General features: G+C 42.2%; 1 protein-coding gene across 8 annotated transcripts in view; it reads left to right on the top strand.

The window, feature by feature from the left end:
• Positions 1–21,648, top strand: part of LOC133345208 (POU domain, class 2, transcription factor 3S-like) — a 96,937-nt gene that overhangs the window by 34,795 nt on the left and 40,494 nt on the right. For 6 of the 8 annotated variants that reach the window (XM_061555762.1, XM_061555768.1, XM_061555767.1 and 3 more), the window contains exon 2: positions 1,025–1,081. In XM_061555762.1, the coding sequence (XP_061411746.1) occupies positions 1,025–1,081 (57 nt within the window). Of the gene's footprint in view, positions 1–760; positions 886–975; positions 1,082–21,648 lie in introns of those variants that run through there. The other 2 variants (XM_061555763.1, XM_061555764.1) reach the window with 2 other exon arrangements.

The following is a 21,648-nucleotide window of genomic DNA, read 5'->3' as shown; positions in this document are numbered from 1 at the left end:
CTCTGTGCCCTCCACTTGTTGTACGGACAACATCGAGATGATAGTTGAATTCGTTCCAAACGCCTCTCTTCTCACGTTTTCCTCTGAGGTGCGTGGTCGTCCTGTGCTCTTCCCCTTACATAAACAGCCTGTTTCCTCAAATTGTCGGGACCAACGACAAATGCTCTTTGACATTGGCGGATCAATGATATTATTATTTTTCTATCTACGTGGCTTTACCGAAAGACCCAAAGAATATGAATTCCTGCAATCACGAAAGCTTACAGTCAAGATTTAAAGGCAGTTCATAACAATAATTGGTAGAATTACAACATTATTATTGATTTATCTCCTCACAATTTGTATATTTTTCTTTAAAAAATAGCCGAAGCCCTGTTTTTCACCATCGCATGAATTGGCTCTCAGATATGGAGCTATTGATATGAGTTTTTATTTTGCCGATTTAATTTAAAACATTATTTGTTTTTCCTTCCATGATTATCAATCGTGCATAACCCAGCTTCACAATTAGCCTTGGAAGGGTTAAGCGAGTTTTTGTTGGTGGGCAGCTCGCGGGCCCGCTTTCTGGTCGGGCATCTGCCGTGCCTCGCTGATGATGGTGGCGGTAGCGCCGGGGGTGGGCGTTGCTTTTGCATACATTAAACACGTCTAAAAGAGTGGTTAATTTAATTCGCCGTGATTTGCATGCTTGCGCGGCCATGCTGACCCTTGAGACAGAGCCGGGAGACGTGCGCTGCCGCTCGCAGCAGCAGCGGCGTCTGCAGCCAAGGCGCGCGGTGCTACGCCGTGGCTCTGTTGTGTGCTCTCTCACTTTCGACTTGCTTGCGGGCTAAAATATTTCTCACCGCTGCGTCCCTTCCCCAGTCCCTTTGGACATGGAAGCAGGTTAGCAGAGAATTTAGGTTTTTAAAATGAGTCTTTCTTTTCCTTTTCTCCTTGTTAAAATGAACTTGTTTTTGTTGAGGTTCCTGAGGTATGAAGTCGGTTTCATTTGAGATCTCATGGGAATGTTGTCATTTTGCAGAAAACGGCATGGCTGGAAGAGAAGGCATGAGTGAGAATGGGCAGGATGATCCTTCAGGTGAGTCGATTGTGTGATCATTCACACGGTTTGTCTTTTTTCATTGATTATTTTATTCCACTCATTACTGATTTGCGATCTCATCCTGATCACATTACAGAAATGTTGTGGGACCTCCAATGTCTTCTGCACCTTGTTGGCTTACAAAAAGTAAATGTGAAGCAAGCTTAAAAGGTGTTTTTTCCAAAATAAACAATAAAAATTGCATTGTAAATAACACCATTTAAATGTCTCACTCAATGACAATCTGCATGCTCTAGTGTCGGCAAAAGTTGATCTTTTTTACAATAAAATTGGCACGTTGGCCTTTGCTAGAGTGTGCATTGGCAAAGTGCACCCTGGTGCCACCATGGATTGTATTCGTATAAAGCTTTGTAGACAGTTTGCTTTCGAAGCAAAACACATGAGTGGGAGTGCCACGAGCACACAAGTGCTTGGCAGGCCTGTATGTACCAGTTCCTGAAGCCATGGATTCAATGGAACCACGCCGATGCAAAGGCATTATCGATTCTGTCCACACACCACATGCATTATACTCAGAACAGCATTAATCGCGCATTGTGTGGTGTATTGTTGGATGGTAAGAAAGTATTTTGAAAGTGTTGAATGCAAATCAATGAGTGCATTGGTGTCGAGTTTTCATGTCAATATCGTCTAGAGGTGGACGTTAATGGGGAAATTGAGTGACTTCTCTCAAATGTGTGGATTATTTTTTTACTGAGCATTGTGCAATCCTTAATTTAATTTATTTTCCGTCTCATTCTTGTTCAAAGTGGTGAATTTGTGGCTCTTGGGTGTCTTTGGGGTTACATCAATGCCCCTGCGAACATGTACAGGTTAACATGCCACCCCATGGCGCTGTAAAAAAAGAAAGAGGTGGCTGGTTGACTCAGAGGTGAGAGCACCAAGTTGCCACCACTGAAATTCTGGGTTCGAATCGGTGGCCGTCTTTGATTCTGGGTCCTCAACTATAGATTGCTGATGGTCTCAGGCCGGTCATTAATGACTCCACAGAAACATTTTCATGTTAAATAAACTCCAGCTCTACCGAGCGATCCGGATGGATACCTCGCCTCATGACACGATGCTTTTAGCATAGTTGGGATGCCGTTGGGGAAAAATAGCCAAAATATGTCAAACGTAATAATACATGCATTGATTTGAAGCTTTCGTGACTGCAGGAATCCATCATACAAGGGGTCTTGTGGTTGTCCCACCTGATGACGATTGCTTGTGTTGCGATCGAAACGTCGTGATCTATTATTTTTCTACCTACGTGACTTTACCAAAAGAACCAAAGAGAATACATGCATTCATAAATCTTTAATTTCTCCAGGAAATTTAAATAAAATAACTATTTGTTTAGCTTATTGTCTAACCACTGACAATCTCTCAACATATCTAAATTGTCTTAGATCTTGATGTGAGAGCACTTGATTCGTAGTGCTTTATGTCGACTTGCACAGACTTAACATCCATGCTTGACCGCCAATGTAGACCAAGAAAAACTGTTGACAATAAAGGTCAGCCACAGTTTCACAAGTGTCAACTTTCATGTGTTGGTGCACAATTTAAAACCCTTTCTACATGAATCTTTCTGTCCTGGCTGGTTAATCACCTGGACTGTGTTTAAAATGCTAGAGGATTACAGAATGTGCCGGCTGCCAACATTGATGAAGAACACATGGTTTTGGATAAAAATATGTTCATGATATGCCCCATTTAATTAATAGCAGGGTTTTTGGAGTACTGTACAACTCCTATTTTGTGCAATAATGTGTTGTGTGAATGTTGATGCCTTCTAAGTAAAAATAGGTTAAACAAGGTCCAGATTACATGCAATACATTTTTGTCACGTGAAAATGCAGTTTTTTTCAATGCACGGGTTTTGTGGCATTAGACACTTGCAAAAGTGGTGGGCTTAACAAGTTCTGCTATGGCCAGCATTCCATATTTTCATTTCCTAATTTTAGTCCCTCTTGACTGTAAAAGTACAAATCTGCACGTTGTTCAGGGAAGTTGAATTGTTGATTTTCATACATCATACAAGGGGTCTTGCATAAAATATGGGAATCGACCATTGTGTCTTATGGCAATGTGTGCTATGGAAGTGTGGGTCATACTACATCCTTGAGAATCCTTTGCCGAGTCGGCATGCATAGCTGCAGCAGGTGGATTAGGTTCTAGATTTTAAGTTTTCGTGACTGCAAGGATCCATACTTTTTGTTTTTTTCGGTAAAGTCACGTAAGTAAAAAATAAAAGAGAAAAATCAAGTAAATCACGACGTTTCGGGCGCAACACAAGCACCTCCCAGCCCACACCCCGCCCCCACACTTACCATGCCCCCCCCCTCCCTCCAGGCCCCGCGACTATATAATCCCTAGTCACAGCCATCTCTGAGACACACTTAAGCGTTTGTGCTTTCGCTACGTTGTCCCCACCTGAAGAAGGACGCTTGTGTTGTGCCCGAAACGTCGTGATTTTATTAATTTGTTTTCTTTTATTTTTTACCTACGTGACTTTACCGACAAAACCAAAGAGTGTGGATTAAGTTGGCTGAGTTTTTCCTGCCTCACCACAGCCTTCATTCCCATTCTAAAATATATGACTATAGGCTCCACGGATCCAATCCACAGTGCTAGCTAGATCTCAAGAAGGGAATAATAATGTAATATACATGTTCATTGATACCGGGACACACCCCTGGAGCCAGGCCTCGGGGTGGTGTTCGCCGGCAAGCGCCTGGTGGCCTGGTGACCCACGTAACCTGGTCGGGCCCAGCCCGAAAATGGCTACGTGGCGCCGTTGTGTGAGCCCACCATGCGCAGACGAAGGGCGGGTGCGATGCCAGTATGGCAGGGAGAGGGATGGTCTCACACTGACTGGACCTGAAGAAGCCAGAGCTGGTGAAGGAGGTGGAAAGGTACCAACTAGATATAGTCGGTCTCGTCTCCACACACAGCATTGGCACTGAAATCAAACTTCTCGATCGGGGGTGGTCTCTCTTCTATTCCCTATTCCGGAGTAACCCATGGTGAGTAGCCCTGGGGCGGGTGTGGGGATGTCACAAGCCCCCAGCTGGGTGCTGTTCAGTGGAAGTTTGTCCCAGTGGATGAGAGGGTCGCCTCAATGAGACTTCAGGTCGCGGAATGGAAAACTCTGACTGTTGCCTGTGCTTATGCGCCAAACAGCAGTTCAGAGTATTTGGCCTTCTTGGAGACGGTGGGTGCAGTGCTCGGTAGAGTGCCGCCTACTCACGTGGGAAACGATGGAGTTACCTGGAGAGGCGTGATTGGGAGGATCTGAACCCGAATGGTGAGATGTTATTGGAATTCTGCGCTAGTCACAGAATGTCAAGAACTAACACCATGTTTGAACGCAAGGATGCTCATAAGTGTACATGGTAGCCAGAGCACCTTGAGCTGAAGGTCAATGATTCCCATTTTAGTTGTATCATCGGACCTAAGGCCATATGTTCTGGACACTCGGGTGAAGAGAGGGGCAGAGCTGTCAACAGATCACCACCTGCAGCTGCAGCAGTCGTAGAAGCAAAAGCCTTGGCGTGGGAGCAGTTTGGAGAGGCCATGGAGAGGGACTACCGGGCAGCCTCAAAGATGTTCTGGCAAACCATCCGACGCCTTAGGAGAGGTCGATGGGACATGGCCCAGGCTGTTTTCATTAATGGTGGCGTAACATTGACCTCGACTAAAAGGTATAGTCTAAGGAGCTCTTCAACCCGGTAGACATGCCCTCCGCTCAGGAGGCAGCCCTGGAAACAGCTGGGGGGGGGGGTTTGATCCATCACGACTGCCGAAGCTGCTGTGGCGATTGAGGGCCTTCGTAGCGGCAAAGCTGCTGGAGTGGACGAGATTCGCCTAGAGTTGAATGCGCTGAATAGTGTAGGAGTGTCGTGGTTTAAACGCCTCTTCAATGTTGCATGGAAGGTGGGTACAGTACCTCGGGATTGGCAAACTGAGGTCGTTATTACCATTTTTTAAATGGGGGACCAGACGGTGTGCTCCAACTACATAGGAATCGCACTCCTCAGCGTCCCAGGTAAAGCCTATGCCAGACTGCTGGAGAGAAGGCCCTGCCCGGTGGTAGAGCCTCAGATTCAGGAGGAAAATGTGGATTCGGTCATGGTCGTGGAACAATGAACCACATCAAGTTTTAAATGCTGTGATTTTCACTCACCCACCCGTGCTGCTTTCGTTTACTAATTCAAGCTCATTGACATGCTCATTTATCCAGCCCCCACCCGTCCCTGCACACTACAAACCCTTTCCCCTCTCCCCCCTCGTGAACTCCTGCAGCCACGACTCTACAAACCCCCCCTTCCCCCCCCTCCCATGCCTATATAAAGCCACAACAGCAGATCATTCTTTCTCACCTGATGATGGATGCTTGTGTTGCGACCGAAACGTTTTTTTTATCTACGTGACTTTACCGAAAGAACCAGAGAGTATAAATAAAAGTCGTTCACTGTGGGTGTTGAACTTGGCCAAGGGTGTGTCTTGTCTCCACTCCTGTTTGTGATTTTCATGGACGGGATATCAAGGCGCAGCTGAGGTATGGAGAGTATCCAGTACGGGGGCATGGAGGTGACGTCGCTGCTTTTGCAGATGACGTTGTCCTCTTTGCCTTATCAGTTTGTGATCTCCAGCATACACTTGAACGGTATGATGCCAAGTGTGAAGCGGCTGGGATGAAGATCAGCACCTCCAAATCCGAAGTCATGGTTTACTCCTGGGAGATGGTGGATTTTTCTCTCCAGGTGAGGGGGGAGCAGTTGCTCTTTGTGGAGGAGTTTAAGTACCTCGGTCTCTTTTGCGAGTGATGGTAAGAGGTAGCTCGGGATCGGTGCGGTGTCCGCAGTGTTGTGGGCACTGGGCCATTTCGTGGTAGTGAAGCGGGAGCTGAGTTCTTGAACAAAGCTCTCAGTTTACAGGTCGATCTACGTTCCCACCCTCACCTATGGTTATAAGTTTTGGGTAATGACCGAAAGGATGAGATCATGGGTACAAGGGGCCAGAATGAGGTTTCTCCACAGGGTTGCCGGGCTCAGTCTCCCGGTAATCCGGGACAGCCTCAGAGTCAAGCCGCTGCTCCTCTGGATTGAGAGGAGCCAGCTAAGGTGGTTCGGGCACCTGGTAAGGATGCCCCCCGGTAGACTCCCCCTGGAACGCTACCGGGCATGTCCCACTGGGTGAAGACTGGGGCTGGTCCAGGACATGCTCAGCTGGCCTGAGAACGCCTGGAAATTCCCTAGGAAGAACTAGAGTCTGTCGCCAGGGAAAGGGAGGTCTGGACCGCCAAACTCAACATGTTGTTGCCACGACCCTCGCCAGGACAAGCGGACTTAGAAAAGAACAAACATCTTATTTGAAATGAATGTTAAATACTTTTGAGAAGTTTTATTGGTGGGCGTGTGTGCGAGTGGAGCTGCAGCCTCACTCACTGCGATGGTATCATAAGTCTCGCCACACTCCCCTTCCAACTGTCGATCAGGTGCTCTGGACTATGAATCCACTGTGCTTGAACTGATTGCTCCGTTTTTTTTTTTATCCGGGTTATGTGTGAGTAGTTGTGTGTGTGTTTTAGTGATCTAACATGAGCCAGTATTACATTGCTGCAGTGCTTGTTCAAACATGGGTTTTCATTTTTGCACTGTATACAATGTCTTCTGGGTGATTTGGTTTATTAAACATTACATTTTTATACTATTTATTATTATACAATCTGCTATACACTATACCATTGACCGTCGCATGAAAGGTACTAAGAGGAAGCAACGAAATATGTCAATGGGAGAGTGGTGGCCGGAGACTTGCAGCAGAGCAAAGACTCCATTCCCTGAGGAGAATACAAAAGATATATAGTCAATGCCAGAGACTTGGATTCTTGTCTTGGATTAATACACGGCCTATGCGGAGAGTGGGGGGGGGGATGTGTGACGTCAGCAGGCACACTGCGTGACGCTGCCGCATGCGGATGACATCACAGATGTGACGTCACCGCTCACTAGCTGTGCAAAATATATCCATTATTGCACCCCCCCCCCGCCCCTCAAAATACAAAAGTCTATTTTTATACTTTTTGCATTATTTACAGTCTGGAAGCTAACCCACATGCCAAATTTCAAGTTTGTTGCATGTCGGGAAGTATGCTAAACATTTCGAACAGATACACATTCACAAATTTCCCTTTTTTTAATAGTTATCCCGGAGGGATGATGGGCTGAGTCAGGATTTTAACTCTCATCATTCAGAGTTGCTCGATGTACTGCTGATAAACTATATGATCTTGTGGGATATTACATAAGTGTGGTTACATTCTACAATACAAACATTTTACTGCCTGCCAAACCGAAAAGTAAAAAGTTTAGAACGTATATATTTTCCTTTTTATTTATTTCGGCAAAAAAACACATGTATGAGTTTATCACGTTTGTAAGATACATTGCATCCAAGTAATGTTATTATAACAATAGTAATGATGTATACCTTATCTGCCAAGCAGAACGTCATGTGGTGTGATGCTGTGCGTGCAATTTGGATGGCTCCCTTTGCCTCAAACCAAGTGAAGTGTGAACCAGTGCTGTTTTCAACATTTGTTGCAATTCAACCCAAACGGACTTTAGACTAATCCACTGTCTGCACTCATAGAACACTTTGCCATTTGCATTTAGCTCTTGAACATATTGTCATATGTAGGAATAGAATAGAACAAAATTTGTTTTTAACTTTATTTGAATGATAGTTTTCTTTTATTTTCTGCTCTTTCCATTTGTTGGTTACAAAAAAAATCAGAAAATTTCGATCAAGCGTTTTACAATGTACGTAAAAACAATTGACTAGGATCACTCTCAACGGAAATGTATTTATGTGACGGTACTTTAAGGGGTGATACCACGTGATATTGCCTGGCCAGTCGGAAGGCAGAGCAGCGTTCACTGAGCAATGCTCCCTGTGTCATGCCATCAGCGCTGCCACATGGGATGCCGCCTGCTCAATATCCTATTCTGGAAAACACTTTGCAAGTCAATTTACTTAAGAGCATCCAACCCTTCAGCAGAAAATGTGAAGAATCATATTATGGGAGATTGTGGGTAATAGCATGTCTATGAGCAGGAGTATTTTCTATTTGTCAGTGTCAGCTACCGTGTAGATGACGATATTATTCTTCCCCCCCCCCCCCGGAGAAGTTTCCCTTAGTGTTGGTGAATGGCTCTTGTCTATAACATCGGGCAAACCCACCCAACAGCATTTATTTAACAGCTCTGACCTTCCCGATGAGGCTCAAAGTTTAATAGGTTTTAAAATTGTCCTGCTTAAAAAAAACGGTGAACTTGGGCATTATGATATTGCATTGATTTGTGAATGTAGAAAATGCATTCTTGTCCATGTGAACCTTATGGCGGGACCCCGGGTCCCCAAATAAACGGAAGTCAAAATCTCATTTATTTATTTTTGGCAACTCCGTCCCACCGCGCACATGAACGCCGCGACCCACCTAGCGCGTATCATTCTGTTGTCGTCGTCCAAGCGCAGCGAGGACGAATGCACAGAAGAAACAAAACTTTTAAACTTTGACTAGCGCATCGTGTAGGGCTCGTCGAGAGGAATATATTGCCGTATCGTTCGCCTTCAACAGACATAAAATGACGTCGCAACGCAGTTTATACGAGAGCTGGGGGCTTATGGGACCCCGAGGACCCGCCATAAGGTTCATGTGTAGTGAGCAACTTCCGAGACAAGACGTGTAGAAGGCTCCTTGTTTATTTCTCACGCTTCACAGGCAGAATCACTGAGCCACATATACACTGGGCTACGTATAGCTGACCCATTCCTACAGCCACATCGCCGGCGTCTAACTATATAGCTGGCTGTCTATACAGCGACGACGACGATGGGGACCGTACAGCGGATCGGCCACACGGCCGGACGATGAACAAGAGATGACGGCGAATACAGCGACGGCAGCCCCGAACCTCCTGTTACCTCCCTCTTATATACTCCTCGGTGTGGCCAAGCCCCGCCTCTGGCCACGCCCCCCTTCTAGAACTCTCATGCAGGTTCCAGGAGCTTCCCGACAGATCCCCGCCTCTGACCCTTGGCCCAGTTACGCCCCCCTTATGGTTGGCTGTTATATGGCGTACCCATACCCGTAGTTATCCTTCATGGTCAACAGATGGCACCCTGTCACTACACATGCATTGACTAAGGCATGTAAGAATGTACAATGTTTGCAAAATTATATGCGAAGTACAATATTGGCAAATGTAACTTGAATTCCAACGAAGAGCAGAACAAAAGGAGATGCATCTTCAAATGTGTGACTCCTTTAAATTTTATTTTATTATTTGTATTTATTTTCTATCTACATGACTTTACCGAAAAAAACAAGAATATCCTTCCATCAAATCGACTGCAGATGAATCAATGTGCCTATTGGATGTTATTTTGTAATGCACGTCATTGTGAGAGGTGATTTTTTTTATTCACAAGTAAATGTGATGGATCAGGACCATTCAGTTGTGTGCGGTGTTGTTTGCTGTGTGCTGCTTGTGTGGTCACGCTTTGCATATGTTAACTTGGTTCATGACTCTGTCATTGAGTTAGATTCCCGCTCATGGCCAACACCAGTGACGATTACCTGAACCGGTCCTGGGCCTCCCCTAGTACCTGGTGCGGGGTGTAAAATCATCGCCACTGGGGAGACAAAGATGCCCAGGCGTGGTGCTGGCCACCCACCCCCTCCTGTGCCATCCCGGCCTTCATAGGTGCTTGCTAACAGCACTTGCCTCAACAGTGTGTCACATGCTACACGGGGGTCTGTTTCTTTAATGGCGCAAAACCCGCAACTGAATTTGTAAGATACATTTGCATCAATAAATTTTCTCCAGCGTTGTAATTTTTTTTATATTGGCTGATATTGGCTGAATGGTAAATAATAGTCAATATTAGCCCAAGTGATTTGCATAGCAAAGGCTACATTCTGTGTTATTTTTCGGTCACTTAAATGTTACTTTCTGTTGGTTTTGAGGCTATGTGAATGCAAGTCTAGTGCAATGTCCAAGACTTTGGCTTCAAGTGCTGATGCTTACAGAATAATGTATGAAACATACAGTGGGTGTTTGTCTATTTTGCATTTTATAATAATTGAATGTCTATGGTAATTTTCATTAATATGCTAATGAGAACATTCTCTGGGCTTGCTGTTATGTACTGTAATTGCTTCTAAAAAACATGAAGATTTTTAAAGAAATAAATATTTTTATATTATAGAAATGCTAATTGTGGATTTAATGTAAATTAATGATGAGCCAGTTGCAGTTGTTTGCTGACTGCATTTCAATCCTGACCACCACAGATGGTTCAATGCCCAGTCGTTCACAACTATAGTAAAAATTGGTATCTGAATCTGCTGATTGCGTCTTCTATAGCTGGTGTGGGCTGTCAACATTGGTTTTGAAACGACAGAGGTGGTGAGGTTGTGATACAATCCCTTTGTGATACCACCCCTATCCTGTGCTGTCATGGCCTAAACAAGTACTTGTATCAGCACATTCCTTGATGTTGTTATTACATGATTAAATGGGGGATATATGTATTTGTGTGTGCACGTATATACTGCAAACCCACTGGCTATCAGCAAAGATTCGTTCATGAAGCCATCTAGATAAATAAACACAGACACAATTTCAACCGAGAAAATGGGTACAAACTGAGCAATCATTGGAAGGACGTTATTAACCAGTTTACGTCATAACTGGCTGTGATGTTTCCATCCTACCTGCCGATGTTCACAATTATTTTTGACTCTGAGTTACATTACCAGGTAAAATGTCTTTACATTAACAGGCTAAATGTCTCACTAAGACAGCCACCGTTGCTTGTTTTCCTCGATGTGGCGGTGGTTTTCGTTTTTATTCCATTGACATGCTAATCTCTCTCAATACAATGGCCACCTCTACAGCTTCGTCGTCGTGGAGGTGGCTCAGCTCTCCGATCTTACATTTACATGCAAATTTAATCTCTAGCCCCGCCCACTAAGCTTATGACCCTTGGGCTACACCCATCAAACCTTTATAACATCCTGCCTGGCAGTTCTCCCAGTATATATTTTCCTGCCTCAGTAGCTCTCCCGCTATATTTTTTCACCTGATGACGATTGCTTGCGTTGCAATCGAAATGTGATATTTTTATTATTTTTCTATCTACGTGGCTTGACCGAAAGACCCAAAGAACACGTATATACAGGGTGTTTCAAAAGGATGGACCCAATTTCAAAGCAGTATATTTCACGATGGCAACATTACACAAAAAGTTACAAACGGTTCAATGAGTTATCAAGTTTTGCTAACCATTTTATAAATGCTCTGTGCCCTCCACCTGCTTTACGGACAACATCGAGATAATAGTTGAATTCGTCCCCAATGCCTTTCTTCTCACATTTTCCGCTTGAGGTGCGTGGTCGCCCTGTGCTCTTCCCCTTACATAAACAGCAGTCTGCTTCCTCAAATTGTCAGTACCAACGACAAATGCTCTTTGACATTGGCGGATCAATGCCAAAACGCCGTTGAAACGCACCCTGCACCGTAATTACGGATTCAGTATTCTTAGGTTTTTTCGGTCAAGTCACGTAGGTAAAATATTAAAATTAATAAAAGTAAAATAAAAATAAAATAAAAATCACGGCGTTTCGGAGGCAACACAAGCTTCCGTCTTCAGGTGGAACCGTCACAGCACGATAGCTGTATCAAGTGAGAGAAATTCCAAGGAAACCGTCCTTGTATATATACTGGTTGAGGGTGGGAGGAGCCAAGGTAGGCCCTGAATATTATTTTTATGAGGTTCGGTGCGGCTGAAGCACGCTGTTAGGAATGAGCCTTTGTTGTGTAAACTAGGTGCAGCTGATGTAAAGGTGCATGTTAAAGGGACTGAGCCTATTTGTTATGTAGAGATGATGCGGCTGAAATCGCTGCCAGGAAATTAGTCTTTGTTGTGTAGAATGGTTGACTGAGCCTATTGTTATGTAGAGGTGGTGCGGCTGAAATTTCTGTGCAAAACCAGTTACTACTGGCCAAGATTAATTAGAGAATCTATTGAAATTGAGAGAAATGAAAATAATTGTAACCGTTTGGATAGCTACAGGCTTAGTGCTGCTTGGAAGCGAATCATCAAGTAATACATTGTTTAAATGCATGCCTGTACTGGTCAATGGGAATTACTTGTAAACAGACAACAGGTACTGCTATTTTAGTACACACAAGCGACAGGAGGTACAATAACAGTGTGCATGCATAACCTACGTTGATTACCATATGAATAACTCAACTGGTAATGGATACCCATATAAAATACATGGTTTTTGGGTTAGATCGCGTAAATATATAAATGTGTCGTTAAATCCGTCAACACCCTACACAGCTTGTTCTGTCCCACGGCAGATATGGGGGTGTGTTGATACAGGAACTTCCTGATATGAGGGTGCTGAGTTTGGTCACGTGACCAGGAAGTTCCATGTTAAAGGTATTTAAGCCACGAGGCCAGGTGGGGGTGTCAGCCATTACAGAGTACAATATGGAGGCACAAATCGTGTCTCAGTGAAGACGGGTGCATCTATTCATTGCAGGACTTTAAGAAGCATTGTCTGTAAGTTCGTTTATGTTTTTTTATAATACTGGGAATGCTGTTATAATGTTATGATGAACATGGGGCCTAGTTAACAACGACGCCTGCCACTTTCATGATTGTGAATGTTATTTGTAGTTGGATAAGTCAAGCCAGACTTGTGCCCATGTAACTTTTATATGCTGTTGAGAGCAAGGATGAAAAAGTATCTCATCCACAGGTCAGTGTTATATGCAGCACTGTACATTTCGGCTGCAGTATTGTGATTACATAAAGTGACCTTATTTAACACAGTAGCTTATTCTCTTGTATAGCTATTCAGTGCTAATGTAGGTGCCTGGTCCATCCAGGACCTATCGTTGAGATTCGTGTTATCTAAGACAATGTTATGATGCTGCAGTGTTATTGATGTTGCAAGTATCAATGGATGCTGTATTTTGTGTTTTCCATCAGTTTTACCTCGTTGAAAGACATTGAAACTCGTTGAAACTCATTGATGTTCATTCATGCTCATTCATTGAATGCGTTGGAGTCAGATGTTCACCCGGGCTTTGAAGGTTTAGCACTACTCGGACAGTGGCGCAGCGCACAGCACACAGGTGTGTTGGAGAGCAAATCCACAACAGTCACAATTTGAGTGCGACGTTTCGCCAGTAATTACAACTAGCATAATCAGTTGGACAGCCAGATTTCTGGAGAAATCCTCCTGTTTCGTTCCTTAAATAGAAGAATAGATGTGATGGCGTCATTTGTGAGCCCTTCACGTCCGAAGGGGGGGGGGGGGGGATTAATGAATGCATACAGATGACAATGAATATCCATTGCCAGTTGGGTTATTCATATGGTAATCAGCGCACATTATGCATCCACATTATGCATCCACATTATGCATCCACATTATGCATGCACATTGTTCTAGTACCTTCTGTCGTTTGCGTGCACTAAAATAGCAGTACCTGTTACTGTTTGCGTACAGGTAATCCCAATTAACGTATGGTGACCTGTATAGGCATGCATTTAAGCGATGTATTATTTGATAATTCGCTTGCAAGCAGCACTAAGCCTGTAGCTATCTGAACGGTTAAAATAAAAATTTTATTTCTCAATTTCGACAGATTCTCTAATAATTCTTGGCCAGTAGTAACTAGTTTTGCACATAACTTCAACATTATCAAAGTCAATTGAGTGTTCTTGTTGGCACGCGTGTTCTGCAAGAGCAATTAATCCGATAAACACCTTCTGGGTATTACATAATCGTATGTGTTTTCCCGTTGAATCTTCTGACATATCTTAATTTATATAGCAAACTTGTTATACACGGCTTTTGTTTTGCTTATGTTTATATTGAGCCCCACTTTGCATCCTTCTATATTAAGTTTGTATAGAATTTATTTTAAGTGCATTCCTATTCATTGTTATGACAATCATAGTACGGTAATGTTTTCCTTATGAATATTATACCTTTGTTTCTTGAATCCAATTTAATGAAAACTACTTCTCATGTTGCTGTCAATAATGTTGGCGATAGCCATTCTTGTTTGACTCTTTATTTGCATGTTGGTACTTTCTCTATGCAATCTCAATGTCACTGTTTTGTATTTGTGAACGATTTTTGTTCATAAATATGTTTTAATTTAGGTTCGTGAGAGCTTACGACTGCACACATTTCCTTTTAGTCAAATGCAATTTTTTCATGTTTGAAAGTGGAAAATGTAGTCTGACATAGTCACTTAATTACTGCTCTGAATAGTCATGGTGTTCAGTGAAGGGAATTAACTTGTTTTTATTCTGTGAAAACTGCAACTGCATTTTAGCTTCATTATTTATTTGGCACGTAACGTTGCATCTACTGGGACTCCTCTACTTACGAACGAGTTAGGTTCCAGAGGTCTGTTTGGAAGTCGCTTTGCTCCTATCCATTCCAACATGTTGTACGGAATTTATACTAAACCCGGGGAATAGCTTTAAAAGTTGTAAAGTATCCTGCAGATGTAGATGCCACTGGTTCTGATGTTCTCCAGATGTAGATTCTAATTCCCTTTGGCGCTCGTGTTTCCTCTCCATTCTCTTGAAAAGCTTACCAAGAGATGTCTGCACAGTTGTTCTCTTCTCTTCATAAATCAACTTATAACAGGCGGCAATAGCATCGTGAACAGCTACCGACACCTTCGTAAACCTTTCAGTGTTTGGTTCTTTAAAAAGTGACAGGTTTGGTAAGAAGTCTCGATTAGAACCAGCTGAGAGCACCATGGGTATAAAATATGAAAGTGTAAGTTAATTAATAAATCGTATTTTTTTACATTTATGAAAAACAACGCATGACCTTGTACTTATTAAAGTACTTAATAATGGGAGACAACATTTGTCTGCATCCATAATACTGGTTCTTTTGGGTTATATTACGTTTTTATGGATGATGTTGGTCGCGAAAGCCTACATGTTAAATTGCTTTCCTCTGAAGTGAAATTGTGTCCGATAGAGATGATATGTGAAAAGAGGACTTGCTACTCATGTGACCGCAGTGTAGGTTTTCATACAGGTGGCACCTGTGAAGGACATGCAAATGCCATCTAATTGAAAATAAATTTGTGATTGTTATTCTGAAGTCATCCAGATATATAAACACGAACACAATTTCAACCGAGATGGTACAAACTGAGCAATCATTGGAAGGACGTTATTAACCAGTTTAGGTTATAACTGGCTGTGTTGTTCCCTTCCTACCTACCGATGTGAGCAGTTATTTCCGACTCTCTGAGTCACATTCACTAACACAGCCACCGTTAGCTGTGTTAGTACATGGCGGCTTGCCATCCTTTTCCACCTCCATGTGGTGATGTTCCTTTCCGAGCTCTCTCTGAGCTTACATTTACAAGCACATTTCTTACATTGACATGCTAATCTCTCACAATACAATGGCCACCCCCACAGCTTCGTTTGTCAAGATTTACCCGATCTTACATTTACATGCAAATTTCATCTCTAGCCCCACCCACTGACCCTTGGGCTACACCCATCTCAAATCCTTATAACTCCCTGCCTTAGTAGCGCTCCCGCTTTATTTTTCACCTGATGACGATTGCTTGTGTTGCAATCGAAACGTCGTGATATTGTTATTATTTTTATTATTATTTCTATCTACGTGGCTTTACCGAAAATCCAAAGAATATAAATTCCTGCAGTCACGAAAACTTTAAGTCAATTCGTGATTGCACAAACTATTGCCATTATCTTCTCAGCTTAGACCCAGGTGCGCATCATTGAGCGTGTTTGTCACATGCTGCAATCTATTTTGTCAGTCTAAGACAGTTGCTAATTGGAAAGGTAAGTTAATTAGCTGCTTAATTTAGTGTTGTTCTGTTGATACATTTTTTTTTGGATGCCGTTGAAGCACGAGCGTGCGTTTGTGTGATGTTTCCTGAAGGGTGTTGATGTGTGCACAATGCCCCTGTTGAGTCTCAACCTCAATACGTATTTTATCATCCTGTTTATTATATAGGTTTTTTTGCGCACGTGTTCATTTGCATATGGTGTCGGCAAAGGGCAATGCAGCAAAATCTATTGTTCTACTTCACACGCGCCAACACGTATGCTCCGCCACATTCACAAACCGCATTAATTAGTCCGGTGAAGTATGGTCAAATAACCACCGTGGCCCACATGGCGTGCAGAGGGCCTCCCTTGTCCATCAGTGGATTGACCAAGGGGGAATGCACGTGTTCTTTTTCGTTTTTAAATTGTAAATAATCGATTCTCATGCATGATTCGATACGTATACTGTAACTTTCTGACCCCACCCTACTTGGACACCTGTGAAAAAGAGCTTCATAGATCATCAGATTTTTATCAAGATAAATAGTGTTATTATACAGTACTACATTAAAAAGGTTCTCGCAGGAATAACTAACTAATTATTGAAATATTTTAATGTAAGAATAACATTAACTAATCTTGGATTAACTTTATTGCATTTTGGTGTTGAGCCACCGAGGGCAGTGGCATGAAATGAAAATTGTTTTTATGAAAAATATACGTGTGCACGTCAACATCCATTATTTCTGGTATCCACTTTAGAATCCATTGCAGTGTGATTGGAAGTGATGGGTGTTTAATAAAAAAATACATTCAAGTCATAATTTCAAATGTGATATGTTATGATGAATATTTTTAACCTCTATTTTGTTATTGTTATGCATTTAAACATATCTGCATGAAACTCTCTAGGTGGTGTTTGTAAAAGGCCGACATAATATTCGGTAACCATAATTTATTGACGCTTATTTTATTTAATCCATGGAACCTCAAGTAGGGTACATCATGCATGTAATGCATTCACATTGTATTGCATATTCGCTCTATAAAGAGGTTTGTACAGCATTTTAGAAATCAGATTTTTTTTTCCCATCATTTCAACAATGTTAGAAATCTGTTCATGACACTGCTTGGATTTTTGTACCCTCCTCTTGGGAATTCTGGCATAGAATCTGTGACATGGCAAAAGTGATGACTGTTCCGATTAATATACCCACAGTATCAATCAGGGAGGCTGCTGGATTTGAACCACAAGCTTTTGCCATAAGTGGCGAACACGGTTCCATCCCCCCCCCCCCCCCCCCAATGATTAGATACATTTTAAAGATTCCGCTTTTTGTCAGTATTAGATTCAAGAATGTGTTATTTTTGTCAAATTTTTTACTGTCGGTTTTATCTGTTTTGGGTCCGCATCATTTATTTTATACTCTTACGGGAAAGTCACGTAGGTAGCATTAAAGGTGTAATTTGCATATCAATAGAATACATAATTGATTTTTGCCCATTCTTCAATGCAGATGTCATTAGTATAAGAATAGGTTTAAATTGATCAATCAATCATTCCAGGCTTAATATAAATGAAGGACGTGGTGGTGTTTAGAGGGTTAGCACAGGGTTTCTTGTCTGGCCACTTGGGTACGATTATTGACTATACACACTGACAATAACATCTGTACCTCCCCCTGGATTGGCTGATTTTAAATTAAGAATCAAATATGGTGGATCAAGATCAACACCACTAAAGACAAATGTGACTACTTGTAGTGCTAGCCAAACCAGCCCCATGTCTGACATATGGGACTGAAAGGATGCACACTTAGTTTTTGAGTCTAAACTACAATCTGTTTCCTCGACATTAGCATCTACAGGACAGTGAGAATAAAATCCAAGAATTCATAATAACAGTAGCACCTGGCTTGACTTCTTAAGTACATGCCATGGCCTCACTGGAACAATCAATCGGAGTTAAATAAGATAATGCTGCTCTGCTGACACTCCAAAATGATCAGGTCTGTCCGTTTCTGTATTAAAGTGCTTGAAATATGCACCCGCGTTTCTAATGCGGAACCCTCCATCGTGTAACGGACGAAGCACATAGCGCCGAGGTGTTGGCAATGTGTTAGTTCCAAGTGGAAACTAACCTTCAAAGTTTTAGATTTTCTACCAATAAGTCACTTCCAAAAATACTTTTAACAGATATTAATTGACCTTCTTCTTGGTTCTTTCGGTAAAGTCACGTAGAAGGGAAGTTATAAAATAATAAAAATAAAACATAATAAAACAATTCTCACGACGTTTTGGCCACAACGCAAGCAGCCGTCCTCAGGCGAAGAATGAAACACCACCAAGCTTGGAGCATGTATTTAAGCTGGTGGTGTTTCATTCTTCGCCTGAGGACGGCTGCTTGCGTTGTGGCCGAAACGTCGTGAGAATTGTTTTATTATGTTTTATTTTTATTATTTTATTACTTCCCTTCTACGTGACTTTACCGAAAGAACCAAGAAGATGAATCCCTGCAGTCACGAAAGCTTTAAATCGAAAATTAATTGACCTGTTTTTACTTTTGCCAACTTGCAAATGTTTGCTTTGTATGTCAATTAGTAACATTTGAACTGATTATTAGCCAAAATCAGCACATTCATCTAAGTATGCATATCTCAGGGTTCACCAAGCAAGCTGACGAAGAACTTTTAAAAATATTTTTTGACGGTACATTTGTATTTCATGCTGAGTAATACGCTTTGCATACACAAGTGGCAATCGGCATTGGAATACAACACGCTTGTGAAATCATTGCTTGAAAGGTACCATGTACAATGTGTGTAGTGGGATGTTTGTGTTGTCAAACATGTAGCCGCAAACATAATTATTCGTGCAGATATGTCAGAATAAATTTCGCATTTTGAATTTAAAACATTTCATTTGCGCGTCATGTAAGATTTTGTGCTGGTTAGGGAAGCACGACCTGCGCCTTTTAAGGGTGATAACAGCTGCATTGTTCTATATTTAAAACACGGGCTTGAGTTGTTTAACAGTTTTAATAAGATGTGCTTTTATCAGCAATATCTCCTTTAAATATTTAGGTTCAGCTGGTCTTCTTTCACCTTGTCCTCCCACATTGAGTCACGAGTGCAACTGGCACTGGGAATACTTACCAGTAAGGCTGTTGTGTTTAGAGTTACGTTTTATATTTCTAATAAAAATGTTCATAAAACACAACCAAGTATTCCACCTCGATGAACTGAGCCCATGGTCTACGAGTAAGGAGTTTCTATAAGCATTGCTCGTGGGTTCGTGACAGATTATTTGGCTGCTGCTGTCTTGCCCGCCAATCACTGTTTGAGAATTCAGCTCGAAATGCTCTCTGAAGCAGGCAAAGGTCAAAATTTACACTTTGTAACAGCCTAGCCCAGTGTGAGGTAAATTTGATTGACTTGGGAGGTGGGATGGTGGCTCGTGCTGCATGTATGGCTTCCTCATGGGCTGCCAAATCTTTCATGTAAAGGATCGCTGTCACCATACCTACCTGTTGGTCCTCAGAAGTGGTGTTGTAAGGAGATGGCTTGAATTTGTAATAAGTTTGATTGAATTTTCTAAGTTTTAAGGGCCTATAACAGTGACTTTTTTGTTTGTTCCTGGGTATTAAGTGTTATTTCCTAATTGCTTATGCCTGAAAAGTACAGAAAATGGCTATTATTCCCCACAAACTTTGCTTTTGAGACCAGGACAGTGATTTTTAGAAATTCACCTATTTTCAATGAGAAAACGGGCGTATTTGTGTCTTTGCGTTCACAGAAAGTCAGAAAAACAACAACCTATGAATAAAAATTAACATGTATTTATACTAAAGCAATACAATGACTACAAAGGTGGAAACATCACAGCCAGTTATGACTTGAACTGGTTGATGACGTCGTTCCAATGATTATCGTGTTCGTGAGCATAAGGCACATTTTAAACACGGGAGGACAAACACTTCAGTCGTGGCTGATCATTGTTTTAATGCAGTTGGCTCCACGCGAAATTGATTTCTCTAAGACTTTGCAAGCCCACTGGCTATCAACAAAGATTTGTTCATGAAGCCATCCATATATACAGACACAATTTCAACCAAGAGGATGGGTACAAACTCAGCAATCATTGGAAGGACGTCATCAACCAGTTTAAGTGATAACAGGGACACCAAGGTGCTCTACCACAAGCGGGACTGGCCACAGCGGACTGAGTTCTCTATGGGGAGGAACAACGTCAAGTGGGAGCCACTGGTGGACCCCCGGAAGGTGCTGATGCCACCACTGCACATCAAATTAGGCCTTATGAAACAATTTGTCAGAGCTGTTTGAGGCAAAGGTCGAAGCCGGTGTCATCGTCGGACCACAGATAAAGAAGATCCCTGGAGTGCATTGAATTCCCCAAGAAGCTCACTAGTAAGGAGAAAGTGGCTTGGACAGCTTTGTCGCAGTGGTTCGTGGCCTCCTGGGCAATCACAAGATCGAAAAATATGTGGAGCTGGTTGAGACTGGTGAAGCACTACGGCACAATGGGCTGTAGGATGTCCCTCAAAGTCCATATCCTTGATGCTCATCTTCATAAATTCAAGGAGAACATGGGAGCATACTCGGAGCAGCAAGGATATGCTGGACTTTGAACGCCACTACCAAGGACAGTATAACGAGAACATGATGGGAGCGACTACATTTGGGGGCTGATTTGTGAAAGTGATTTACAGTTCAATCGTAAATCTCAAAAAACTACTCCCTTCTAAATCCTTTGTAGTAATTTTTGCATTACTTTAGCATAAATCTATGTTAATTTTGATTCATATGTTTTTTTTCTGACTTCATGTGAATGAAAAGACACAAATTCGCCCATTTTCTCATCGAAAATAGGTACATTTAAAATATCACGGTCCTGGTCACAAAAGCAAAGTTTGTGGGGAATAATAGCCATTTTCTATACTTTTTAGGCATCAGCAATTAGGAAACACTTACTACCGAATTTTATAGGATTACAAAAGCTGCAAGCAATGTATGATAACATGTGTATGTATGTTTAAATTCTTTTGCACTGTAGGCAACCAACTGTGCTAATTGGAAGTGTGACATGTGTAGTCAACTTATTTTTTGGCTAGTTGCGGTTACAAACAAAACTCTCTGTGTGTTTAACCCACAATTGATGGAATCGCTCATTGCTCACTTTCATTGTACGCCGGCCCTGGCATTCACACCCACCCACACGCATGCTTTTTATTTGTATTTTTCCTCCATTATGGTCATCATTATGGCCTTCATTATACGGCTTGTGTGGGGTCCCCTGAGAGAGTGACGTTGTTTCCACTGGTTCAAAGAAACGGCTTCTTTTCAAAATTAATGTTCGTTTTACTGTGAAATGGTTGCATAAAAGCATTGCAAGTAAATTCAAATGGATGCTGCCGAGGATACATCGAGTGTTGCTGCGTCCTTAGGCTTTCCAATGTAGATTGTTGGCCTTTGTTCACAACAAAATAGTCATAGCATTGAGCTTCATTAGTTTGCATTGGGAGACACTGCAAGTCATGACAGGTCATTAGTTTTATGACAACATTTGATGATGTTGGTTGTTTAATTTCGTAATTTGAA

The sequence above is a fragment of the Lethenteron reissneri genome, chromosome 21 (genome assembly GCF_015708825.2).
Source record: "Lethenteron reissneri isolate LAM-NWPU_2019-01 chromosome 21, ASM1570882v1, whole genome shotgun sequence".
Taxonomy (NCBI): domain Eukaryota; kingdom Metazoa; phylum Chordata; class Hyperoartia; order Petromyzontiformes; family Petromyzontidae; genus Lethenteron; species Lethenteron reissneri.
This window is presented reverse-complemented; position numbering and strand designations above follow the sequence as displayed.